At 41.2% G+C, this 27,774-nt stretch overlaps 4 protein-coding genes across 6 annotated transcripts in view; 2 read left to right on the forward strand and 2 right to left on the reverse strand.

The window, feature by feature from the left end:
• The first annotated feature begins 970 nt into the window (after nt 1-970).
• On the forward strand, nt 971-13,190 carry Mekk1 (mitogen-activated protein kinase kinase kinase 4). Of its 3 annotated transcripts, XM_068296217.1 has the most exons (8): nt 5,992-6,139; nt 6,797-6,845; nt 7,362-7,562; nt 7,882-8,669; nt 8,724-9,258; nt 9,325-12,028; nt 12,687-12,866; nt 12,936-13,190. In XM_068296217.1, the coding sequence occupies exons 2-8, from the start codon at nt 6,832-6,834 to the stop codon at nt 13,014-13,016; spliced, it is 4,503 nt and encodes a 1,500-aa protein (XP_068152318.1). In that variant the 5' UTR covers nt 5,992-6,139; nt 6,797-6,831; the 3' UTR covers nt 13,017-13,190. The 3 variants fall into 3 exon arrangements, with proteins under 3 accessions (XP_068152319.1, XP_068152317.1, XP_068152318.1); XM_068296216.1 differs by lacking the exons at nt 5,992-6,139; nt 6,797-6,845 and adding an exon at nt 972-1,641; XM_068296218.1 differs by lacking the exons at nt 5,992-6,139; nt 6,797-6,845; nt 7,362-7,562 and adding an exon at nt 971-1,641.
• A 63-nt stretch (nt 13,191-13,253) lies between these two features.
• LOC137582272 (uncharacterized) lies at nt 13,254-13,607 on the reverse strand. The gene is made up of 2 exons (XM_068296749.1): nt 13,533-13,607; nt 13,254-13,474 (listed from the first exon to the last, which is right to left on the reverse strand). The coding sequence occupies exons 1-2, from the start codon at nt 13,537-13,539 to the stop codon at nt 13,254-13,256; spliced, it is 228 nt and encodes a 75-aa protein (XP_068152850.1). The 5' UTR covers nt 13,540-13,607.
• A 918-nt stretch (nt 13,608-14,525) lies between these two features.
• ChAT (Choline acetyltransferase) overlaps nt 14,526-27,774 on the reverse strand; it is a 28,212-nt gene continuing 14,963 nt past the window's right edge. The window contains 8 exon segments of the mRNA XM_068296750.1: nt 14,526-15,843; nt 16,061-16,261; nt 16,321-16,470; nt 16,533-16,553; nt 16,555-16,941; nt 17,006-17,767; nt 20,750-20,941; nt 23,609-23,688. Of these exon segments, the coding sequence (XP_068152851.1) occupies nt 15,646-15,843; nt 16,061-16,261; nt 16,321-16,470; nt 16,533-16,553; nt 16,555-16,941; nt 17,006-17,767; nt 20,750-20,941; nt 23,609-23,688 (1,991 nt within the window). The 3' untranslated portion in view covers nt 14,526-15,645.
• Nucleotides 18,069-18,889, forward strand: LOC137582003 (uncharacterized). Its single transcript, XM_068296429.1, has 2 exons — nt 18,069-18,075; nt 18,138-18,889. Exons 1-2 carry the CDS (start codon nt 18,069-18,071, stop codon nt 18,824-18,826), a joined length of 696 nt encoding a protein of 231 aa, XP_068152530.1. The 3' UTR covers nt 18,827-18,889.

Genomic DNA, 27,774 nt, shown 5'->3' on the forward strand with positions numbered 1-27,774 from the left:
GCTGCCACCCCTGAGTTTACTTCCGGGCCTACAGCAGGCAATAAGGGTAGCAGGATTTTCGAAATAAGCCCCGCCCATTTGGCGCCACAAGGACAATGAACCAGTTCCAAGTTGCCAGAGCTCAAATCTCTGTTAAATAACCAATGATAAAAAGTGGTTGTTTTCGGCGATTGACACCTGTTGTACTTTAAATTCAATTTATTTAACTCTTTTATTTTACAGCTGTGACATATAATTGTAAAATGGTTTTAAAATTCGAAATCGAAAACCTGGTTGCCATTAATCTCCATTTTGTATGAGCTAAATATCCCTTTTCGACAAATTAAATCTATAAACAGGAATCTACATATGTTTAACTAACTTTAATTTTAATTTAGTTGGGAATTCTTCGGATAGCAATAGCAATATCTTTGTTATAGAAGTAGTTACATATTTCAAAATGAGATGAGTAAAGAAGAAGAGTTGTCAACTATTTTTTATTAAATTGGTCTGAATATATAAATAAATAGATTTCAAGATTTTTGCTTAATTATAATATTAAGAGTTGTATATTAAACTGTACAAAGCAAAAAAGGGGGACTATAAAGTCGATTTTGCCAAATCATAAAATTTCTGAATTGGCTAGAAAACTCCTAGTACTGCAGCCCTGACTCACGAATGAGTCTGTTAACTTTCCTAACAGGTTAATTTTAGTGTTGTTAATTTAGCGGTATTTTCTGACACAAAGTTGAAAAATCTGTTTATATTTGAAATTTATTCTTCCAATATGTGATGTTTTGAGAGCCAGTTTGAAGAAATATTAATTCTCATACTAAAATACTTTGTCGAACAAAATTTGGACTCCAAATCCTTTGAAGGTAAAATTAGCCAAATCGGTTTTTCAAAATTCCTAACAGTTCGTAGCACTGTTAATTTCAACTTAACAGTGCTCATCTCAACTGAAATTTTTCAGTGTTGTTTTTGTTGTTTAAAATTGCGAGTTTTTCGCTGTCGCTTGAATTAAAAATAAAAAGAAATCTGCGACTATTGATAAAAGAAACGCGCCTAAAATGTTGAACAAAATATTAAAAAGTGAATATAAAAAAAATTATTCTTGCCATTGCATGTGCTAGTCAATTTAATCGTGAAGAAAAAAAAGACCAACGCAGCAAATACTTAAGAAAACCTGGTGCCCAGGTGAGACGCGTCACCTGGTTTTATCGGTTCCATGTGGATACGTGTGTGTTTCTTGTGTCGTGAAAGTAAAAATTAAAATAAATTTGATTAACATCCCCTGTATCCCCCAAACCTCTGGACACACTCAATTTCCCCTACATTAGCAAACTCGTGTGCTAATCTTCTGTGTTTATGCGTGAGTGTGTGTGTGTGTGTAAAGAGTAGTGTAGTGTGTGAAGCTGCTTAGGAATTCCAAGAATAACCAACAAATATGTCAAATAATCGCAGAAGAGTGCGTACAATCGATTTGGTAGCACTTCAAGGTTTACAAATACCGCAGCAGCAATTGACGCCGGCTGCAGCTACAACAGACCATGAGGAGCAACAACAACAGCAACAAAAATCGGAAGAAGAAGAAGCCACAAAGCCACCCGTGCCTCCCATACGATTACGGCGTGAGCAAAGTGTGGACGAGGATGTTGCAAGGTGAGAGCCTCTAGCCAATGTGCCTTATTAAAAGGCGGAAAATCCCAAGGCGAACGAACAAAACAAAAAGAAGTAGAAGTTAAAGACTTATTACGACACATATATAGACCAGACAAATGCATACATACATATGTATTAGAAACTTGTCTCTGCATCCATGTGTGGGTGAGATTGTAAGAGTTCTCTCTCTCCCTCTCTCTTTTCCTTTCGTTTCGTCTCCAGTTTTTTTAATTGTTAAAACGTAAACAACGTGTTTTAAAAAACCAAATCAAATCAACGATCCCGATGAATAAGCCCTCGAAGTACCCTCGAAAAGGGGTAATTGAATTTTGCTACATGCCTTTAGAAGAGAAGTTAAAGAGTTGTTGTTATATATTAGCTAAATATATGTAAATAAACGAGAAACAATATTGTCATTTTGAAAAACGAAGCGAAATCATACAATTATATCACTTCGGAAAGGGGTGGTGGAGGGGAGCGCTTATGGGTGATAATAATGCGGCTCAGTCAGCCAGCCAATCAATTTTAGCCTGAGTTACTGGTTTTTTTTTTTTTTGCAAGACAGCCACAAATTAATGTAAAAATTTGAATTTTTTCTTGCAATCGAACACTTTGTTTTTTTTTTCTCTCATATGTATGTTTGTACATATATTTTTGTGCTTTATTTCTGTAGCTCTGCAGCGCAATAATTATGATTATGCATGGAACCATTGATCATAGCCCAGGTTTTGTTTTTGTTGTTGTTGTGCCTTCATTTTTTTCGGTGGGGGTTTTTAAGTCTTCTAAGATATTTGCTGATAACGATGACTCTTGCCTGATAAGACAACACAACGACACAGCCAAAAAGGGGCCCAGAGAGACGGAGAGATACAGGGACATGTATGTGTATATGCATATCTATGGCATTTATTGTGTTACCTTTTCCGCCTTTTTTCTTCATTTTACGATGTATTCGCTTATTCATTTTTAGCACCCTGTAAACCCAAAAGCATTAAAAGGTATATATGTACACACAGACAATCATCGTTATCTGAGTTTTTATAAGGTATAAACTACAATACTTTTATCAAATTTCTGATCATATGTGTACTCCATGAGGTTAAAATAGTCCTAAATGACTTAATTTTTTGACCATAAGAGACTGCTTTGATAGGAGAAAATTGTGTCCTCTTGATAAAATGATTTGATTCTTTTAAATTAGTTTTGGTTCATGCTTGAATCTTTTCAATTCACATCCAATCAGAGTTCGAAATAGACCGATTATGGTCCGTACTGTTGACGGATTTATAGAATACCTAGAAGGGCTAATTACCCTGTTTAATTGGTTTAGTTGTAAAACGTTTTTTACTGTTGTTTCGTTTTAGTCTCTAAATGTGATCACAATTTATATGTTTTTTTTTAATTTAATAATACATATAAATAATTATTGCCCTTTTAAGGGCATCTGTGAATACTTTCCTGTTGCTTTCCTTAGTGGCCCAGGGGAGAATACATTTTTTTAGTATTACCACAAGAACAGCCAACAAATATTGTTTGCCTCTAATTACAATGGAGAATACGCCCTTGCTCTTGCCTTTTTGATCGATTAGTCTATCAAATTTGGCTCTTCACCTTTATTTCTTAGAGGGTATCCCAATGTCAAAGCTTACATACGGGAAGAGAAAAGTTTTCTGATTGAATTTGGATGGGATGAAACCATTTCTCCAATACAAAAATCTTGCATGTCTTAACACAGTTTAGCACATATACATACACTACTAAATATGTGTGTGTGTTGGTGATTGTTTGTCACCTGTTTTGCCATAGAAGTTTAGTGAAATTAATTTTAGTCTCCAGTTTGGCATGTCTTGGAACTCTCTACTCGTTCTTCTTCCTCCTTGTCTCGCACAACAGATTGTTGTTGTTGCTGGTGATCAATTTGCTTGGCTTAAAGTCGTTGGGGTTGGCTATGGTGGACGGTGGTGAATGGTGTGGTTGGAGGGGGGAAATTAAAACGCGTTTTAATACGTGTGCTTGCACATTTCGCTTTGTAACCTCTTTCGTTATACGCGTCGTCCGCCTCGTGAGAGAGACCCGATTCTGTTTTGAAATCAAATTCGCTTTCTTCTCTCAATTGTCTTCAGTTTGTCTCTTGAATGGAATTCCAATTAGAAAAAAAAAAAACAAACGAAAAGAAAAACCAAAACACAAACGAAGGTCTTTTAATAACTGTAGTTTCACACTCTTAAACGAAGTGTGTTCGATCTGTCTCTCACGTACACAGACACATGCACACGTGAAGTTACCGTAATAGAATTTGAGGTGCACCTGCCACTTGCCGCCTTTTCGACAAAAAAATCTTTATAACTTCAGTCTCTCTCGCTGCTTTTTGATTCAAACGATGGCCAGGCCCAAAATACACTAAACAAATTGTGAGTGTAAATGAGTACAATCAAATAAGTTTTGATAAGCGTAATTAGAATCGGCTGTCTACATACACACGCACACACACAAACATGCGCATACATAAAAAACTATGTATTTCCGCAATGGCCCACACACATGCATACTTATACATATACTTATTTTAGCATGCGTCTATCATTAACAGTATATTCAAATTTTTGTAGAAACAAAACAACAAAAAACAAGAAATATTATGTGTAGGAACGTACTTATTTATCTACAGACTGGGAGCAAGGTATAAATCTTCCAAAGATAATTTGCAAAAGCAAAACAAAATATCAGAATTTTAAACAATAGACATACAAACATAAATATGTTTGTAGGTATACATATATATGTATATGAAGTTGCTTATGTATGTGTGTAAATATTTATATGCATATCCAAATGTATTTAACTAAAAATTTCTTTAAATACAATGTTTTTCTTACTTTTCGCCCAACATATTTCTTAAATACATATACATATGTATGTACATACATACATACATACATAAAATTATGTTTAGTTTAGGATTATTAAATATGTTAATATTTATATTAACACAAATTAGAATTCTCAAAAGAATTTTCATGGGAAAATCCCTAAGATATTGCAAATCCAAAGTCAAATATTTTGACGACCCAACTAACAAATTGCCAAATATCAGAATATTGGTCGAAAGCCAATAATAATCATAACAAAAGAGAAAATAAAGGATTAGCTAGTTCTCACCTGCTACATGACACAACAAGATTTACTTATGTATATGTAAATATATAAATTTATATGTAGAACGAATGCAACTAATGGAAGCTATGATGCGAAGCCAATCCCAGAAGTCCGCCACTGTCGTTCATCAAATTACCAAAAAAAAAAAAAAAAAAATCGCAAAAATATAGTCCGCTGATGAAAGAACATGGTGGCTCCTGAAATAGCAATACAGACAATCTGCTCGCATCTTCTGAGCTGGTTTTGAATAATCTGCCCTTTAATATTGACCTCCAGCCGGCTTAGATTCAAGGTTTGACTTAAATTTCAAAAGGGATATTTTAAATAATTTTAAAGGGAAATGTTTTAAGTGACCAAAGTCTCAAATTTATCATGAAATTAGGACAAAGAATGTATATATGTATGTACATACAACAAGGTTAATACTAAAGGCACAAATGTAAATGTTTAAAGTTAAGTGCAAGTGATGAATGCTTTAAAAAGTGATCAAATACCCTGCAGGTGATTCCATTCCCAGCATTTAATTTGCAATTCAATTTAAACAGCGTGTGTTTGCTTTTGCTTTGGCTGTTTTCAGCTTATCCAAGCAAACATATTACTCATACGCAGTGTTATCCCATTGCCAATAAAACGCGATATTGATTATTTGTAATATTTAATAGATATCATTTGACTGTTGGTGCTCACAATTAAAGAACTTTTAAGATCAACTTTCGAAAATACTTTTTCCTAAGCTTTGATCGATTATTAAATTTAATTCAATTTCGTGTTCTTTTGTATTATTTAGAAGGATTATTGATAAATAATATCAGTTTGGCTACAAAACACTTGCTTTCTGTCTTTGGATACGCCGTTAATAATCATCGTAATCACCATAATCATATTAAATAAATGAATATGTAAACAGAAACTGTCAGTTAGAAGCCAATTACCAGCCACAAATGGAATTCTGATCAGCAAATCCACAAGTTCTCTTTAGCCACACGCCGGTAAAGACGCTTGCTCTCGCACTCACACACTCACTCATACACTCCCACATACTCTTACCCGCGGTCTCTCTCTCACGCTCTGGCTTTCTCTTTGATTCTCCTGGTTGGGCATAAACAATACAACAATTTGGATGACAATGACTCCTAGAGCCCCGCCGTTCGACAGTTTAGTTTAACGGTTCCGACTGTGAGCTGCAGTCGCTCGGTAGCTCGGTCGGTCGGTCGGTCGGCTCACCCATAGATACGTAGTTGGTCTGTCTGTCAGTATGATATATACTATGTGTATGCACATGTGTTTGTAGAATCTCGTATACTAGAAATCATATTTCGCTTTTGCTGTGCGACTACATGGGGTAAATTCTGTTTGTTAAAGTGCTAATAAATTGAGTGCCCGCCGCACCGCATTTCAATTCGCCCCCAACAATGAAAGTGTCAAGTGATCAAATTATTTGGCGACCAAGCAAGCGGCTTATAAAATATCAAAGGAACCCACTGAACTGACTCCCTGTGTGTTTAAACGGAATGCTGGTTAGCTGAAAAAGAAGAAAAGAAAGATAAAAAGCAACATCAAGCACCCACCCACCCAGAGAAAAGCTCCACCCCCCTTTGCCCTGCGGCATACACACACAGTCATCGTTGCTTGTTTTTTTTTTTTTCGCTTGGCCGCGTCTAAAGTTCTCCAGCACTGAACACTGTAATTGTAATTGTGCGAGTATTATATACATTCGCGTGTGGACAAATATACATATATATAATCTATATGTATTTCGCATTATTATTGTCGCAGTCCCCGTATAAATACCGGGGAGGGGGCCGTTCCAAATCCCCCCGCGGACCTTTTCTATTTTTTTTTTTCAAATTAAGTAAATATAATCACTGTGGTGAAACACTTTAAAGCCCTGAGGGCCAAAGAAGAAACCGAAAACAAAAAGCACAAAAGTGTACAAAAAAAAAAAAAAGAGAATTTTATCATTTTTTCTCTCTTTTCGGCTCTCGTTGCCGCCTTGCAGTTTGAGAGCCACTGTTTAAGCTTAGCTCAAACAGAATGCGGCGAAAAAAGTAAGTACATGGAAAGGCTTAAGAAAAGTTATCAATAACTTTAGGGAATTTATTTTTGTTATCACTTCATTGTGTACTTTGGATATCTTTACAAACTTTGAATCATCGCGATGGACTTTGGTCAGTAGACGAGATATTTAAGGATATTCCATATCAATGATGAAATGTGCTGATGCAAAAGTGGCGCGATTTACCGATTCGACGTAGAAATGTTGCCAATTAATATCTCGTTTGTGGTGTAAATCAAACCTGTGCTAAAATTAAAGCATAATTACGGGCGTGACATGCGTCTGTCTGCAGTGAGGGCCGATAAGATAAACCAATAGTCACGTCTCCTATGTCCCTTCCCATCCCGTCATAGTCCTAACCCTCATATATTTACCTCCCTCTTATCATTGATTAGTTGCCACTTGGCTGCATGCCAATTAGCCAAAACGATTATTAGACCTTGGCTCCATTCAAGTCCAACTTTCAACTGATTAGTCTCTTTCTTTCGCTGTCTTTTCTTTTAATTAGAGTGGAGTTTCGGGTGAAGCAAACGGCATCGCGGCCAGTGCAAATGCTGAATGCCCGCATTGGTACCCTGGAGGAGGATTTGCATCCCGACGATGAGTTGGCCGCCCACTACGAGGAGTTCGGCACAACTCCACCACGCACACGTCTCAAAATCAAGAATCGCGACTGGGAACGCAAGCAAAAAGTGGCCAATGTTGTAGCGTAAGTTAATAGAGATCATAGAACACAGAAAGAGAGAGATAGAGAGAGATTCAGGGAGTGGAGAGCAGAGTAGGTTTTGCAACCAGATAAAAAGTGAAATCAATCAATATGATGTAATATTATATGCGATAAGGGTTTGTGTCCAGGCTATGGACTGGATTCACTGGAATCGATGAGAGTGGATGATGGTCACGACATGTTGGGTGGTTATCAGTGCTGAGTATGAGAACTCGCCATATGGTTCCATATGTTTGTCTATGTTGGCTCTGCTAACTTTTGCGTTTGCTCATTCAGGATCACTAATGTGTTTCTTTTGTAGGTCCACGGATTCGCCAGCCAGTGTTGGTGGGACACCAAAGAAGGGCATGTCACGTATGGCTCGATCTCGTGTCCTGCGCCGCAACACCATGGACTGCGCCCTCCTCAATGAGATGTTTGTCAATGATGAGAAACGGACAGATAAACGTCTGCAATCGCTGCTGCGAGACTCGGAGCGGGAGATGAAGAACTCGTTGGCCACGGCAGCGGTGCCACCGCCGCGGGGCAATAGTTTCCACGAGGGAGCGCATCCCCTGGAATCTCTGGATAAGATTATGCCACTTAGTTCGGATGTGTCGGCGCCACTGCCACTAAGGATCGCTTCCAAAGTTGTGGAGAGCTGTAACAGATATCGCTGTGTCTCTTCGCGGCCAATTGGTTGCCGATCATCAGCTCCGCCTCTGGCCTTTGCTTCCCAGCTTCTGCCGGCTGGCATACTTAAGGGCGATGGCAAACAGAAGGCAGGGCTGGGCAAACGAAAGGATTTCCACGAGACTTTTGCAAATCTCATAAAGTTGGGCAGTGTGGATAGGCAGGACGCCAAGCCGTCGCAGGAGGAGCACACCTGGCAAACGGAGCTAAAGGATCTCATCTGGCTGGAGCTGCAGGCCTGGCAGGCCGATCGCACTGTGGAACAGCAGGACAAATATCTGTTCGATGCCCGTCTGGGCGTCTCCGATCTGCTGACCCAGATAATAAGCTACAGATTTCAGCCCCGCTATCGTCGGGAACCGAGTTTGATCAGTCTGGACAGTGGCATCCACTCGGATGGCAACTCAAATGCCAGTTGTGAGTAAACTAATGGAAAAGTTGACCTTCAATATATTTTAAAATCGATTCTAGCTCCTTTGCCCAGCAAGATGTGCCAGGGGTGCATTTCCCTATACTGCAAAGATTGCATGGATCAGCAGGAGATGGCGCTGCGAGAGGTGGAGGATATGCTGACACGTCTAGAGGTCGCCGAGTCGCTATATCCCTCGTCACAGGCCATGGGGTCGTCACATCCCATTTACAAATCGCAGAGCTTTGTGGGGCGTATCAAGTCCATGTGCCTGTGGTACAACATTACCAAGCAGAACAAACTGAAATTAAGCATTTTGGGCAAGATCCTTGCCAGACTGCAGGATGAGAAGTTCTCGTGGCCAGTGCAGACCTCGTACATTGGCTCTGACAGCGGCAACTCCTCCTCCTCGGGTGTGGAGAACGAGAACGATTCGGCTGTCAATTCCATGGACTCCTCGAAGCCGCCCAGTGTGGCCGGCGGGAGAAGAACGGGTGTTGGGTGTCCCAATGGTAATGGAAGCATGTCTTGTGCCAAGGTGCAGTTTATGCTTAACGATAGCACACATGTGCCCGGCGAAACTTCCAGTAGTAATGAGTGAGTAACAATGGGTAGGATCCAATCGACAAGGCCGCAAATTAATTGATATTGATTTCCTTGCAGATCCACCTCGACGGAGATCAGTCAGCTGTCAATATCAAATGAGTGTCCACAGATGAGAAAGGGATCTATGCACGACATAAATATATTCAGTGTCGAGCCATTGGGTACCTGCAGCAATGATGGGGAGCAGTCCTCGGCTTTGTATCGCAAGTTTATCGAGAATGTCCTTAAATGCCGTGGCTTGGCTAAGTCTCTCGCCTTCCTGCACAAGCTGCATAATGTGGCGCTGTACAAAGCGCACATTGCCCTGGAAAAACCCGGCACAGAGGACTATGACGTGGAACTGGATGCGGAAGCCATCGAGGAAGATGTGCCACGCCTGGATCCACACATAAGCCGCGAGCAGGTGATCGAACTGCGCACATACGGCTACTGGAGCGAGGAGGCGCAATCGATCAATCTACCCTCATACATTCCCACCTTTGTATTCCTCAGCGGAATCCCGCTGCAGTTCATGCACGAGTTCCTGCGCATGCGTCTCGAGACTCGGCCAGTGCGTCCCAATCCACTCAGTTTGGAGCAGTTGATGAAGGAGCTGCGCGAAGGCCTAACGCTAGCATTGACGCACCGTGAACGCTACCAGAGGCACATAACGACAGCTTTGGTCGAGAACGAGACAGAGTTGGGAAAGTACATTAGTATTCTCAATCACTACGATGCGACGGTACGAAAGACCTTTGAGCTCTATTTGGAGTACATCGATCAATTGGTGCTGGTTGCCGTGCCGGAGACAAATCAGAAGTCTGTGCTGGAGAAGGAGTGGATGTTCACCAAGCTGATTAGTCCCATGATCAAGGGCATGCATACGTTGGCCTCGCAGAAATTTTGCGGCATCATTAGCAAGTTGCTGCGTAACATTGCCACGCGGCTGGTGCAACGCTCTGCCGAGCTGGACAAGCAGATTGCCGGAGCGGCAGAAAATGACGACAACGAGGAACTTAAATGGCAACTGTTGACCATTTGCCGCGAGACTCAGGCTTTGTTGACCGTGGAGCGGGAGCGTTCCATTAAGGTGCTCTTCTTTGCCAAGACCTTCTGTCGCGATGTGGAGACAACCGACTTCCACCGAGAACATTACGAGCACGATGTGGCCAATCAGCAGCACGACTTTATCTGTTCGGATGTGAAGGCTGCCTTCAAGTTGCTGCAGCAAGATGTCCTAGAGGTGCGCAACAAATTGACCGAGATCATTGAGGGCGTGCAAAAGCGATGTTGCATGAACAATATGCGTGACCTGGACGAACAGGATCGCCAGGCGGTGCTGTCGAGGACCCGTGAGATTCTCCATCAGGGCTATAAGTTTGGGTTCGAGTATCACAAAGATGTAATACGGCTGTTTGAACAGCGTATTATGGACCAAAAAGACAGCGGCGCCCATACCGTCGACCTGGCGCTGGGCATTATCACGTATGCCAAGATGTGGATGCACTTCGTCATGGAGCGATGCGAGCGGGGACGCGGCATGCGACCACGTTGGGCCTCCCAAGGCTTAGAGTTTCTCATTTTGGCATGTGATCCCCAGATCACCCAGCATCTTGATGAGCATCAGTTCGAGGAACTCAAACAGCAAATGGACCGCTGCATCTCACATGTGATTGGCATTACCTCAGAGCCGGAGAAGGTGGCCCGCAAGAAGGCGTCACCACGCACACGCAAAACATCGTCGCCGGCCACCTCGCGTTCCCGGACGCCCACACGAACGCCCATGTCCGCTGGCATCGTTCTAAATCCCAATACACCGCCATTGCAATCGCCACCGTACAACAAATTGCTACATCCGCAGTTTAGTCTCAAGGAGGATATGCTGCAGCAGTCGTCAAATGTGTACAGTTCCGTGGATAGTGCGGATTACGTGGACACACCTTGCCAGAGCAGTCCAAACGGCGAGCTCCGCCTCCTGGTACCCCAGACCCCGCCACCCACTCCGGCCTCAGCGAGCACACCGCTTGCATTGCGCCAGGAAAGAGTTCGCGATGCTGTCAATCGCTTGGATCTGGATCTCGAAGAGCGTCTGCGGGATCGCCGACTTATTGGCCAGGTCAAGGCACTTAATTCTTGCGATAAGGTGCACATCCGGGCTCGCAGTGTGCACTTCCGCTGGCATCGCGGAATCAAGATTGGCCAGGGACGCTTCGGCAAAGTGTACACGGCTGTCAATAACAACACGGGTGAATTGATGGCCATGAAAGAGATCGCCATTCAGCCGGGCGAGACTCGAGCTCTTAAGAATGTTGCTGAAGAGCTAAAGATTCTTGAGGGTATCAAGCATAAAAATCTAGTGCGCTACTACGGCATCGAAGTCCATCGCGAAGAGTTGCTCATTTTTATGGAGCTCTGCTCAGAGGGCACTCTGGAGTCCTTGGTAGAGCTGACTGGTGGATTGCCCGAAGCATTGGCCCGTCGTTTTACCGCCCAACTGCTCTCGGGCGTAGCCGAGTTGCACAAACACGGAATTGTGCATCGCGACATCAAGACTGCTAACATTTTCCTTGTGGATGGCAGCAACAGCCTGAAACTGGGAGACTTTGGATCAGCGGTGAAGATCCAGGCCCACACCACTGTCCCCGGAGAACTGCAAGGTTATGTGGGCACCCAGGCCTACATGGCTCCGGAGGTGTTTACCAAGACGAACAGCGATGGCCATGGACGAGCCGCTGATATCTGGTCCGTGGGTTGCGTGGTCGTCGAGATGGCCTCGGGCAAGGTGAGCATTAAACTGATAACCGATAGCTGATAATAGTACAAATTACTGACAAATTTCGTAAGTAGTGGGAACTTTGATATCACTTTTTAAGTGCGAATTCAGCAGTAGGCATTATCAAATGAGTCATTCCATGAGCTACCTCAAATGCTTGATCTGATTGAGGAACTGTTGTACAGCTCATAGTTCATACAACCCCATTGGGGTTGTCTTTGGCTTTCACATTCGAAGCTTGGACATTTTTTTCCCCCTTTTCAACCAAACATTCAACAATCAAATATTGATTAAGTTTTGTTTAACTTGTTAGGACGTAGAAATCACATAAAACAGCAAATCAAAAAAAAGTTGTCTGGATTTTCGAGGTGCCCACAATCTGTGCAAAAACAACAATCTGAGTTCCAAACTTTTGACTAACTAAACTGTAAGCTTTAGCTTTATAGACTGCAAGGATCCAGGATAACTATTAAACCGAGTTTCTCGCTTCAGGAAGATTACTTACATTTCATGTTGATTGTTTTTGGAAGACTCTTTACAAACTATTGTCATTATGTCATCGCCTGTTTATATGAGAGCGATGGAATGAACAGTCTTGACTATTAATATTAATCAAACTATTTTTTAATAGAGTTGGAAAGTTAATTGTTGTCTTTTTGTTTTTTAGCGGCCTTGGGCTCAATTTGATTCCAATTTCCAAATCATGTTCAAAGTTGGCATGGGAGAGAAACCTCAGGCTCCTGAAAGTCTTTCACAGGAGGGTCACGATTTCATTGACCATTGCCTGCAGCATGATCCCAAACAGCGTTTGACGGCCATGGAACTGCTGGAACAGAACTTTTGCAAGGTGAGTTGTGAGATTGGGATAGCTTTAATAGCTTATCGATTGTCTGATCCTTCATTTGTCTAATTGCAGTCGGGCCGAGATGACTGCAGTAGCGAACAACTGCAGATTCAGGTGCGCGGATCCTTTCGACGCAATGTGGCAACAAGCTAAGCTGTAAGGCAACTTAGTCGCCTCCAGTTTGGGCTTCATCCTCGCATACCCCTTTACATATGGTGGATTATATATGTAACGAAGTGTGTGTGTGTGTTGTGTATTGTGTAATTTATATGCGTCTAGTTTTATGTTGGACAATAAATATCCGTTTATGCTATATTTAAATGTAAATGTAAACACCGAGTGATTGATTGCTATAACAGAATGTTTAATTTGACTCTTGGAACTAGTTCTTTAGACGCCATACTCTGGGTAAATGGTACTAACTTCGGGAGTCGCTGCGGTGCTGGCTGCTGTTGGTGGTCCGGGGAAGCCAGTACTAGTCGTGCCATCGCTATTGCCAGATCCAGTTGGTGGAGTAGGTGCCTCTGTTGGAATTGAGGGCACTTGGGCCTGAACCATTGGTCCAACGCACAAAAAGATGGCGAGACAGAGGGTCAGAAGCAAATGGAAGACTGCAAGGATCCAGGATAACTATTAAACCGAGTTTCTCGCTTCAGGAAGATTACTTACATTTCATGTTGATTGTTTTTGGAAGACTCTTAACAAACTATTGTCATTATGCCATCGCCTGTCTTTTATATGGCTAGTAAACCGGGCCATTTGATTTTGTTTTTTTCTTTTCACTTCTTTTGATTTAATTAAAATATTAATCAAGTGCCTTGAGTTTATCACATGTGCTGGGCTTATCGCATCTACATACATATATACATATATGCCATTAATATATCCATATCTTTCGTATAAATAATGCGCAATCTTCCGGTGAAATATCCAACTTTTGGTTAACTTTTCTCGGAAGCCAGCTTATCATTCTCTAAGACCAAAAAATAGAATTACCCTATTCTAGGTGCGTAGGCATCCGTATCAGATGTGTAGTCTACGATATTGATTTGTATACAAGGGCAGGTTGAAAAGTCCTATCAACTACACAGATTTGAGTCATCACAAAGATAAAAACAGAAAAGTCATGACCATTCTTTTTCAATATTTCACTATATAAACATTAAAACACAGTTATTCTTAAAGTGTAAAGTAAATCTAGTAACTTTTTAAAACATAAGCAAAGAAATGAAATGAAAATGTTTTAATCTTTTCAGTCGACTATGAAAACTTTTAAGACCACCCTCGTTAATGCATATGTAGGTCAGGATTTCAACTGCTGCTGCTGTTTTATGTATAATGCATTTATTTAGCTTTGTGATTATTTTGTTTTTTTTTTTTGCATACACTTGAAACAAATATTTAGCAAACTTAACGATAGTCAACAAACATAATTGGTTAATTATAGAATTGATTAATCCATAGCGATAGTTTAGTTCAGTTAACAGTTTGCAAACATATAATGGTAAATACATACATATATAATATATAATTTGAATTTTAGAGCAACAATGAACACAGCAACTAGTTACATATTTGTTACATTAACATTTCCATATATTTTTGTGTGTATATACTTTCTTGTAAATAACGTACGTATATATATATATATATATATTTTTTTTTTTGTATTATTTTTTATTTTATGGTTTTATAGTCGCTACAAAACACTCATTTCGCTAACATTTTAAACAGACAAACATATATATTTTTCTTTCTAAATCGTAACTTTTTCCTTCATTTTCAAGGGTTTTGTCTATACTTTGCTTTAAATTCCCCAACATTTATTTGTTGGTTTTTTGTTTTGGTTAATTAAACAGAATTGTATAAATTTATTGATATGTATTGTTACGTCTCAAGTCTATATGCACGATTATTATATAGTTATGAATATATTCATCCAAAAAAGCATTCTGCTTGATATCAGTGGACAGCATCTAAAGTACTGTGGTCGCATCTTTAGTCTGGCTCACAAACTCCCATAAAATTTCCAAGGTATTTTCAACAGATTTATAGATTAATTGATGTTTGTTTGTGTGTATGTATGTGTGTGTATGTATTGTAATTTAACTCTACTAACACTTAAGTAAAACGATTAACAAAATTCTTTGAAAGTTTTCGATTGGAACAAGCGTATATTTTTTTTGTCAAAATGTTAGCATACTTTTGCGCGGCGTCCCATCAGTGACTGCAAAACTATGCGTAGTAAGCTCAGCTAATGATTAAAAGTACTATATAGTTACTAGGTAATTGGGGGAAATTGTAGCTTTTAACCGATAGTTCAAATCATATATCGTATAGTTAACAGATTAACACTCACTAACAATTGCATTACGCATAAAATTGCTCTAAAAACATTTAATTGACTAGATTTCTTTTGCTAATTCATCTACGAGTCGATTTGGATAAGGGTAAACAGGTAAAGCAAACGATTTGCATACAAACACTCATACATACATATTTGTTAATATAGTTAAGTAGTATTTCATCTCAATGTGTTTATGATTGACATTTGGTTTTCGGTATGTTTTTAGTTGGTTTCTTTTTGATTTTGGGAGACATCTACATAAATACTTGGTGGTTGGTCATCAAAAGGAAACGTCCGACTCATGTGGACGACAATAAACCACATAGTTACATTCAGTTTCTTGTTTCTTGGAGTTTTTTTTTCTGGTAAGTAGTAGAGTTAAGGTACATTTATTGATATGTTTTTCGTTGAGCTTGGGGCTCGAATTGTTTCCTTTTAGTTCTGCAGAAGATCACGCATTATGTCGAGCGAGTCCTGCAGGGATTTGGCAAAGCGGGAGGCACTCGTATCCTCGCAATTGTAGAATGCCGACACGCAGAAGATAATCCGCTCGGGTTGAGGATTGTAGGAGCAGCCATATCCACGAGGCGTCACAGGGCCGTAACCCATGAAGCTGTTTGTGGTGCAGGCGACCTGTGGAAAGAGTTTACGGATTTAGATCGACAATATTAAGCAACTTTTGGACAGAGAATAAGCAGGAGCCTAGCTTACATATGAACGTATCTTTAGTGCATCTGTGGAGGGAGGTGCAGAATGTGATTAGGTAATAGTAGTAGTGCAAACAGAGATAAAAATAGTGCAAAGTGCTTGGTGCCATGTGTTTCTGGACAGCTGGAATGCTCTCTGATACCTGACTCGTAGATAGCAAGAAGCATTGCGATATCTTGTACGACTCATCGGTGAACAGTTCGTGCATCTCGCCATTGACCTCCAGACTGGCCTCACGCAATCCGAGCAAAGGGATATCGATGCCATTGCCCAATATGTTCTTCACCATGACCTCCGTTTGGCGCGCCACAGCGCAGCGGAACAGCTCCCGCAGATGATCCTTCTAAAGTGATTGATAGCATGGGATTCTAGGCCTACGAACTTTAATCACAAATTACTTACGCTGTAAATGCTAAACTTGACCTTTCGCGATTCTTCGTAATCATCCTCACGATCGCTCTCAAGGGTCACATTGGCTCCTTCGCCCTGGCACATGGCTTTGGCCCATTCCAAGGCCTCCATGCTAGCTGCCCTGATACAGTCCACTCGTCCCTGTTGTGTCCAAGAGAGAGGGCATCAGAGAAGTTATAAAGTTGATCGAAATCACAACTTACATGCAGGAAGCGACGGGTGGAAAGCACTCTCATAGGTGGCCACAAGATGGCCATAGAGCTTATAGTGCGCCAGTTGTAGAGACAGCTGTATATAGACATCCGGACTGACCTGGCTGGACTTGATAAAGTTTTTACCATACCCTTGATAGCAATAGACATAGAAATCGAGATCGTCGATGGCCTTGTCAACACTCTTGGACGCTTGTCCGAATCTCTGCTCTAGTTGCTGGCTAACATGCCACTCCAAACGCTCTGGCGGAGGCAAATGATGTTGGGGCAAGCCAACCTCCTCATCTGGCTGTTCGTCTATTGTTTTCAGAATCTTTTCCAGCAACTGGACAACAGCTATGCCCTCGGATGTCGAGTGCTCGTAACAGAGTCCCCAAGCCCCGTCGGTGCAGATGATAAGCTATTCAAACGAAAGAAATTTTAAAGACAGGATACAAGATGTCATTCGTTTTTGTGGGCATTACCTGCATGGTCTTGTCAAACCAACGATTTCCCGAATTGTACTCACTGCCGCCGCCATGGATCATCTCGTGGGCCATATTGGTATCGTCACGTTCGCCAACCTTGTGAATTGTGGGCGTGGCGCCAGTGAAACCGCGTGCATTGAAATGTTTGCCCAAAGGTTCATCCAAACAGAGAACTACCAGAGCCGTCTCAATAAGCTCCAAATAACGGTGATTGCGTTCGTCCAGTTGGAGAACTTCGCGATCTTGGGCCCAAATGGTTCGCGGCTCGGCAGTTAACAGCCCGATAGGAGCCGGTTTGGCCGGCAAACAGGGAGCATCGCTCAAAACGTAAAGTATCTGGGAGGCAATCTCACTCTGGCTTAAAGTGCCTCGATCGCTGGCCTGCAACACGACACAGTACATCTGATTGCGGCAAATAACCACCACATGACGATCCTCATCGCTAAGTCGCTCTCGCGATGGCAAGAACTGGGAATCGCGCTGAACGCCCGGACGCCGACAGGAGCCGAGCAAACGATAATATTGCGCCATGCACAGAGGTTGGTTCTTTTCACGCGAAGCGGCCCGCTCCAATGGCAGTTCACCATTGTCTAGCATTTCCTTGTGGGCCAGCAGAAGGTCGAGCAATTGAGCTGCAAAATGGGCCACATCGTGTACGGTCTTAAAGCGTCGCGGCGGCATCACCATTCCAGGATTCGAGTTAATGGGCAATGGTATGCGGACGTCCATGTACATTTCATTGAGCCAGTAATAGTAGGCCTGGAAAGAATGAGTGGATGGATGAATGGATGGGGGACAACATGGAAATGTCATTATGTACGACACAGATTCAATTAGCCAAGTTTTTTGGGTGGGGCATGCTAGGCGATGCTGGGGAAAGTTTATCAGCCGAAAAACTTGTTGTTATCGCTGATCAGTGATCTTCGATTGTGATAGCGATTGCTGATGAAGCACTATAAATAATGACAAGACGACCTCTGTCGGAACAGTACCAGTAACACAGTTCCTCTTGATACATACGGATACCCCAGCACCCGCAATCAGCCTACCCGGATACAATATGAAAGGTTAGTGTTAAATGTTTTGCCATGTTGAATTCGTCGTGGAACTGAAATTTGGTCCTTTACAGTTATCGCTTTGACCCTTCTTAGCCTGGCGGCTCTGTCACAGGCCCGTCTGGACTACAAGCTGCAGTGCACCCGCGACGAGATCAGTATCCGTTGGCCCAGCTACCACAGCAACTCCGAGTACTACGTCTGCCAGGGCGTTAATGGCAATCAGTTGACTGTTCACTGTCCCGCCGGCGAGGTGTTCACCTTTGTTCTCCAGCAATGTGCCGCTCCGGCTCTCTATGTGCCTGCTCCACCCATGGATAAGCTGCCCACATCCGAGCCGATCACCACTCACCTGGTTGCCGATTCCCCACCCGTGATTGGTGTGGTCGCACAAGAGCAGTTAGAGGAACAAGTGCACGAGCACGAACATCATGGCCATCATCACCATGAACATGAACATGAACATGAGAATGAGCAAGAGAACGAAAGTGGCGAGCAAGCAGTGGCCCACCCCATTCCTCCTACACCAGCTCCCGCTCCACCAACTCCACCCACCGTTCAGGTTGATTCACAGTCGGTAAAGAAACCAGTGCCAGTCCCCAAGCCATCGTCCAGTGGAGCCAAGAAGCCAACTGTTCCCAAGCCCGGCAAGAGCACCAGCACCAGCGCAGCTAAGAAGACCTCGGTGCCAGCTCCTGTGCCAGCCAAGGCCGCCAAGAAGCCAGCTCCCCCACGTAAAGTCCAGAAGAAGCCATTGGCCTAACTCTCTTTTCTCAACCACAGAGCAGTTCAGACAACTTCTAATTCAACCTTTTTATCTCCAGCAAGCGGAATTTCTTTCGAAAATGTTCAATTAATCCTCAAATAAAATTAACTATTATGTTTTAACTGCAAGGCACGATTTTGACAATGTTCTTGGGTATTGGAATGGGTTGCACTGTGTTGGGCTGAGGCGTATTCCAAGAAACGACCTACCCACCCAAATACATACTCACATATTCTTCGTGGGAAGGAACTCTTATCAAGCGTCAAAAATGTTAATTGATTGCCATTTTTTGGGTTATTTGTGGAATATTCCGATAGGGTTTGCCTTGACACCTCAAATTGATAATGTAATGTGCCAAACAAAACAGAAAGTAACGAATCGGAGGAGGAGCAAAAGCAGCTACACAATGTCGTCTGACATGTTCAACTTGAAAGAAATTCCCCAACAAAATCTAAAAGAATAGATGGTTATCTATTGCAAAAGAAAAGCGGAAGTCAATGAGAATTTAAAATTATTGTCAAATAACAATATTTCATTTCTACAAGTTCAAATGTTTTCAGGGGAAACCTTTAACAATGTCAGATATGGGATGCCCTTATCTATTGATTTGTTCGATTCCTTTGTCTGTATCATTTCAAATTCAACAGAAAAACCATGAAGTCATGTGAACGATTCCATCCATCCCCGCAGATGATCTTGGTAATGTTTGAGAATGCTCTCGATATGTAGTTACTGAACCATTATTACCATTGATCAGTGATGATGGTTGACAACCAGTCTAGCTATTTTTTGGTATTTTAATGTTCTGTAGTTTCCGTCATGTGTTATCTTTGGCAAAGATTATCAAAGCTACATAGCGCATTTCAATTATTTCGTTCGTTCGACTTCAATTTTGCACCAGGGCAACAAGAATTAATCTAGACGCGAACTGATTAAAAATGTAACCGAATGTAGGAGAATTGCCACTCGCAGTAAGACTGGAGACTGGCATAAAAAGGCTTTGCCCATGACTGAATGGAATAGTATCAGTGATCACCGAGTCAGCAATACATCGCCCAGCCAAATCCGAGGAAATATTCGTAGCAACAAAATGAAAGCCGGTAAGGAATTACCTAAATGGCAACAGGATCTTAGGTGGAATTTAATTCGATTCTATTCTATTTGCAGTGCTCTTTGTCGTTGCCACTTTGATGGCTGTCAGCATTCATGCCCAGAGCTGCAATATACCTAAATACGAGAGCACTATTGACACTCCTAACGCGTGTATAAAGGAATATAAAACTCTAAAGGTGCCCAACTACGAGAACCCCAGTTCCCACTACCAATGCGATGCGAAGACAAACACAACAACTCTAGTCAACTGCAGCGAAGACACCTATTTCTGCTATGTGCTCCAAGCATGTGTCAGCTGCAACGATTATATCCCAACAGTCCGGTGCGAAGGTCTGACAATCAATGTAACTTGTGTGCCCATGAATAGCACAAATGAGTCCACAACAACCGCCTCAACCACAGTGAAGGATGACTCAACTGAAAGCAGTTCCAGCTCTACCACGACCACCACAACAACCTCCACTACAACCACAACTGAAGCTCCCGGAGAATCTAGCACCACTACCACAACCGCAGCAACCACCACCACCACCTCCGCACCAACACCACCAACTGATGATGAAACTACCACATCAACAGCCAGCGATGACAGTGTGGTCACCCCCTCTGGTACTACCATCGATGTTCCCGGACCCCCGTCGCCAGCTGACTCCGATGTCCCTTCTCCCGAGACTCCAGTGCCCACCGCTCCGGTCATTGAAGATGGGCCACCAACCCCTTCGTCATAAGACAAGTTTCTTTTCTATTTAGCCTTCTCCTGCATTCAATCAGAATAAAGTTTGATTTCAATCAACGATCAATGCTCACCCAATTATCCTCGACATCGCGCTTCTCCAGCAGATATTGATGGAGCCTCGGACCCATGCCATTCGGGGCAGTGAACTGTTTGATCAGCTCCTTGGTGTGCTCCAACTGAGCCGGTGTCGTGATGGGCTCCACTGCACGCACATAGTCGGCCATTGTTTCCTCTAGCGGTGGGACAGGTACCTTTGGTAGAGTCTGCAGTGGGTAAGGGGAAACAAAAATAAATAAAATGAGTTTTCAGTACATTTTCAAGAGCAACCCCTTTCGGCGTTTGCTTCAGCCAAATTGCGTTTCCTTTAACTTTTCCCCCATCGAACCGTTTCCCCATTTTCCCATTTCCCTCATTTGTATGCATAACGTTTGTGCTGTTAAAGTAGAAGCAAAAAGAGAAAATCCTAGCAACACAATATAACAAAAAAAGAAAGGAAAAAGTAAGAAAAGCTGTTTGCCTTGGGGACCTAAATTTCAAATCACTAGAAAAAAGAAATAAGGAAACCATGGCCATGGCTTGAATCTGACTGGGGCGTGTTCTCCCCTCGCCAACGCATTTTATTTTATTTTCGCTGTCTCGCTTGACATTTCTTTAACTTGTTCATCAATTGAGAGATTCGGGCACCTTGGAATTCCCTAGTGGATTCACACTCATCATTCTCAATGAGAATCGATTTTCCGAGTGTCAATGGAATACGTGGCCTGTGGAAAAGCATTTCACATTGTGTTATCAATAAAAGAAATATATTTGGCAAACTTATAATGGCCAACAATGAAGATAAAATTGCATAATGTCTGAAAAGCCAAATCCATTTATAGCAAATATTTCAGCATAACGCAAAAATTGTCCAAAATTGGCTGGAGAACGTTTTGACTCCACAGATTAATCAAATTGTAAATGACTTTCTTTCAGAAAGACTTTTATTAACCTCTAGAAAGTTCTAATAATGATTATATTGTTCTATTTTTTTTTTTATAACTGATGATAATTATCATACGGAAAGGCTATAGACCGACATAAAGAGTCCGAAATTACATCGGGCAACAGCTCTTGGTAGGTGAGTTGACAAGATAGCCCAGTCATACAGGCATTTTAGCAACGGCTAAAGCCGATGGCCACAGTTTTGCTAATGATTAGTTTATGTTTTGATATAATTTCCGATTCGATTTCAAATATCAATTGTTTATCCAAATTTCAAAGCTAAGTTCGCAACATTTCTGTATCGCCTACTAATATCAGCTTTCAGAATTGCCTACAAAAAGATCGAAGGTTTCATAAACCAATTTAAGTTTGGCAAAGCTTGCAACTGCAGATTCCATCCCTTCCATATTAAATTTTTTGATTGCCTGCTAGGAATGAGAATAAATATTGTAAATTAAGGGATAGAACGAAATGATCATCTAATACACTGAATAGAAAACCAGAGGGCCCGGGCTAACTTCGACCGCGTCAAAGTTTGTATACCCTTGCAACATTTTTGGTAACTCTTTCCTTACCTAATAGCAATCAATGTATAAGAACGTTTTATCTAAAGGGGCTTATGTTTGCACAAACGTAGGAAATAACGAAGATATTGATCAAAGTCACTGTTTTCCACCGATCGTTCCTATGGGAGCTATATAATATAGTCACCCGATCTTTATCAAATTCGACACAGTCATTAACAGATATATTAAATAAAGAAATGTTTAATTGGAAAACAATCGCGGTAAAAGTAACGAAGTTATTTACAAAAGTCACTGTTTTCGACCGATCGTTCCTATGGGAGCTATATGATATAGTCATCCGATCTTGATCAAATTTGGCACAATCGTTTATAAGCGTAATAAACTCTCTAATATTAAGTTTCAAGATAATAACATAGAAAATAACGAAGTTATTGAGAAAAGTCACTGTTCGTGACTTTGGGGTTTGTATGCGAGCTATATGATATAGTGGTCCGATCCGGCTGAATTCGAGATATACAACGCCTGCAGTATATACAAGCCTACGTGCAAAATTTCAGCTCTGTAGCTCTTACGGTCTAGGAGGAGTTTGCGTTGATCCAGACGGACGGACGGACGGGCGGACGGACGGACATGGCTAGTTGAACTCGTCTTGTCGTGCTGATCAAGAATATATATACTTTGTATGGTCGGAGATGCTTCGTTCTATGCGTTGCACACTTCTGACCAAAATGAATATACCCTTTTTGCAAGGGTATAAATATTCGAAAGCTGTCTTCACTTACTCTGAACTTTCAATTTTATCGCCATTTTATGAACATTTTCTAGGGTTTTAGGGGTAGTAAGGATACTAAGGCACATTAGTTTTGGCAAGGTTTATCGTTTGGAAGAGTGTATATACTTCGGCTTGAAATCGGTTAGGGTCTGCGCAGAAAGTTGACCGAACCCTTCTACTTGCAGTTGAAATCGGAAAAGTTTCTCTGGGCTTTTTTCACTCTCCAACCTGATGAACCTGCCTTGTAGCTGGTTTACAATTTTGATGTCTAATTTTATTTTCTGTCGGGGGTGGATACACAACCTGCTGATACTTTGTGTGGGGGCTGCTGTGCCTTTTGTCAGGTAATAGTGTGGTAAGGAGGGTTGGATGGCTGGCACGTTTGTTTGCCCACACTGTGTACCGAGTGAGTTGGCTGGAAGTGAGTCGGTTGCCTGGCTACACAAAAGCCCTCGTTATTTGCATTTGTAATTATAACAAACAGGATTAGTCCTTCCGTTATTTTTTTGGTCCGTCTGGATGTTTGTCTATCTATCTGTCTATACATTTGAGTATGTGTTCTTTTGAATTATTCAAGTTGTAAGCTTACTCAGTCAGCCCCTTGCTTTTGGGTAAATATTTGAAAATTTCGTTTAATCAATTGTACTCACGTCAGGGAATCCAAATTCGTCGACAGACTCTGCTGTGGAAAGCCACTTCTTTGGTATGGATAATATTGAGTCTCTCCATCCTAAAAAAAGAAATAGAAATCGTTAGCTGATTAGTTGTTGAACAGCAAATTTAATTGTTATGTTGACTAATTTCTTGTTAACACAACAACAAGAACAGAATTCAAGAAATTGTTAAGTTTTAAGTGGGGTATTTGATCAATGTCACAATTCTATCGAATGTTCTACATAGATTCGATTCGAGTCGTTTGCGAGGAATGCTTTGGCTTATCTGACAGTCAGATAGGGCAGACTAAGAAATGCGTCATAGTACATGATTTGTTAGGGGGTGAATTCCAAAATCTTTAACATGTCTCAAATAACGTGCAATCGCCAGATGCTGACCTTCAGGGCAATTGAAATTGGAATCCACCACCCTCAAGACAATACACACACACATGTGCACATATGCAAGGATTTCATTTATCTCACGAATTTCGTGCAAGTTTGCCATTTATTGTCTATCGCAGACATCCGCATAAAACTGAAATGCAATAAAAGTGGAAACTCTTAGACGGGCGAAAGCAACTTCCTTAGCAGCAGTTGAATCGCCTGTCCATCCGTTTGGATTTCCTATGAAAACTTTGATTGTCATGAGACTGTAACTCGAGCGACTAAGTGCTTCCTTCTCCGAGTAGCAAAGGTTTCCGGTTTAAGGTCGCATTGTGGACCAAATCCATGCCAAGAATGACAAAAAAATGTAATCAAAAATGGCTGCCAATTTCGTGTGGTGGGGAGGAGAAAAGTATTGCCCGCTTTTGAGAGCCCACTTCCTGCCATGTCTCCACCTTTGATTCTATTGTGGGCAATCATAATGTTATTAATAAAAATGGTTTTATGACAATCACGATCAAAAGAGCGACTGAGTTGGGGCTCGCACGCGTCGCCTACCCTCAAATGATGTCAAATTTAATGCAATTTATTATCCTTTTTTCATTATCTTCACTACAATGGCAACAACTAGGTAATCACACAATGGAGTCACGTGGCAGCAATTTGAACATCCGCCCCGCTCCTTACAGCTGGCCGTTGCTTTGTGCCAACCAATCATCTTGTTGGCTGGCATAGCCATCATATCCAAGTTAACCAGCTAAAAATTATAATTAATTGTATTAGCCAGCAACGTTGAGAAATTCAAATTAAGCAATTAGACGAAGGGATGTTGAACTTCCCATTTCTTTGAAATGATGCCAGCGTTTTAGCCTTAAACGAAGTATTAGCCAATGTTCTCTCAACATTTGTTCGTTTTACATAAATTCTAATTAAAAACTTCTGCATTTGATGCGTAGGAAAATGAAATAAATAGTCTCCTTGGTAAATGAAAACGAATTGCCAGCGACATGGGTGGCGTAACCCTAGCCGACGCCCCGAGGCGTGAACTGCACTCGTAATAGAACATGTGTCCGGGCAAGGATGGTGGCAGGGCAGGGCAGGTGATAGGAGTGTGTGGCGTCTGCAGGTGGCTGACATGTTGCAATTTTTCTTTAAAAGATACTCTAACCGCAGTCTGACTCCACAAAATGAACACCTAAATTTAGTCGTGGCCAACCTAAACTCAGGTCTCGCTTATATTAGTATGTTGCAGATTATTACAATTCTGCCTTGACTGGAACAGAATATATAATGCTAACTTACGTTGCATGCGTCTCATATCTTAATGTATGATACTATAAACAGATACAAATATAAACTAGTTAATTCAGTCATGCTGAAGTTCGTATACCCTTGCAATGCGTCAAAGAGGAATAACGTTTCATCCAGAACAACGAATTTCCGTGAAAGAACGGCCTACAATCTTAGGATGGAGCTGTGTGGCGACTCTTGGATGCTATTCTAATGTACGTTATCCGATTTTGAAAACATTTGACTCAGTGGTTAATAGGTGACTAGTACTGAAAAAGTCACTGTTTTAAATTGATCTTTCCTTTGATGAGCCGATTATGATTAAAGTTATTAAAAAGCTATTGGAGCTATATCATGTGGCGATCTGAGCCGGCTTTGTCCGAGAATACAACACCTTCAGTATATAGAAGATCATTTCAGCGCTGTAGCTTAAACGGTCTAGAAGGAGTTTGTGTTGATCTATGTGGACAGACGGACGAACGGACACGGCTATATGAACACGTCTCGTCGTCTCAAAAATATATATAATATATAGTCGTGAATGCTTCCTGACCAAATTTATATCCCCTAATGAAGAAGTTGATTGACTGGGCTGAATCAATAAAATATTTATCCTATGGAAAAGATTTCCAACTGCCTTTTGTCTACATTTGTATACCTTGGCCAGTTTAATATTTACATATAAAATATCCACAAGGGTAATAAAAAAGATTGTGAGTAGACTTGAAAATTATATTCACAGGAAAATCGACTAAGGATTGGCGGCATCTCCATACATTTGTTGTAATAGTTTAATCCTAATGTGATGAGGTTCTTTGGGAGATGTTCAAAGCTGCTCGCAATAATTACCCTTCTCGGCGTTGTCGATTTTCGCACGTTTTTGTGTTATTCTTTATTTTTACCTTTTGATGACATAAAGAAGCCAAGGCGTACACACGAGTCTAAACAGTAAATTTGGTGTCTTTAGGTCATATAGTGACCGAGATGCTGATCAATATCAAAAAAGTTGCCTATTAAAACTGAACTTATCAAAGGAGAAGTCATATCGAGATGAAGACGAAATATAAAGAATAAGAAAAGTAATAGAGCTAAAGAAAATAATTACAGGAATAAATGAAAATAATTAGAATCTTCTAAACAACATTTTAAACTCGATTAGCTGATAAAACTCGTGTACTTGAACCGAAATCTTTAAAACTATTATGGAATGCAAGGAAAGACTTTGAAATACAATTGCAATCTTATCCAGGATTCAGAGATTATTCATAACTAAGAATATAGCAAAAGGAGCCACCTCAGGGGCAAATATTTCATAGTCCTTATAAACATAATGGCGACATTATAAAGTGATATAAAGAATGAAAGGTGAACAATTTTGCAAAATGTAATTTAGTTATTTCGTTATTATTCTTTCCTCTCAATAATACTGAACTAATTTATGGGGTTTTGCTTGCCAAAATGATAGCATCCTTAGGAAGAATATTCCAAGAATAAAGTTTTAGATAAATTTAAAAGGACGCATATGGCAAATGGCAATTCATTTTAAAGTATCCTCCGTGTTTATGTGTAATCTCTGCAGTGCTCGGTAATAAGTGGCCCAGGCCCAGCGGCCCCACGAGGATCCAGAGTCGAATCCCAGGCTGTAAAAGGGCTTATGGTTAATAAAGCTTTAAGTGTTGGGAAAAAACTCGAAAGCTTTTTGATTAGGTTTTTCAAATTAGGGTTTTTCAATTGTTATTTTGAAGAAATATGTTCAAATCGTGGTCCAATGATGAAAAAAGTATGGGCGGACCCATGTTACCCACCCAAAATAGCTTCGATATGTTTGTGATTGGCTATAATAGAGAATTAACAAGTTTATTTTTCCGAGTGTACTGATGGAGCGTTGTTGGAGCATCCGGTTTAGTGAATCACTGAATCACTTTCAATTACAAACATGGATTGGGACGTTTTACCAATTGAGTGATTGATGGCGAGGATTTTTGATTAGCCTGACAGATGCCGACTAATCAGATATTCATGCACCATTACAAGGCTCTGCTGGAGTCACAGCCACCCCCAAATGGATTCGGATGTGTTGTGCCTTCAGTCAGCTTCAATTTGTCCATTGCTGTCAGTTTTGTGGCTACTCATGATTGTATCAAAAGTTTGCTTGTTTTGGGGCCCCAAATTCGATTTGGGCCAATGGATCGATGCATTAACGTGTAAGCATTATGGTTATGGCTCAGAATTGGGCGCCCAGACAATTCACGCTTTAACACCACCCATGCAACCGCCAATGAGAAGGGGAGTGGGGTGGATTGGACCACTTTAAATACAGGCAATAAAATGCGCCCGAAAAGCAAAAACCAGGCTCATTATTAAGCTGCAAAAATCACGCTCGAAAAGGAAGCGACAGGCAACTGCTGCCGCCTGTCAGAGAATGCGATAAAAATGTAATCCCAATGAAAAATAATGTTTCTGCTGGCATGATTCCAATTTAGCAA

The sequence above is a fragment of the Drosophila tropicalis genome, unplaced genomic scaffold (genome assembly GCF_018151085.1).
Source record: "Drosophila tropicalis isolate 14030-0801.00 unplaced genomic scaffold, ASM1815108v1 contig_859, whole genome shotgun sequence".
In the NCBI taxonomy this organism is placed as follows: domain Eukaryota; kingdom Metazoa; phylum Arthropoda; class Insecta; order Diptera; family Drosophilidae; genus Drosophila; species Drosophila tropicalis.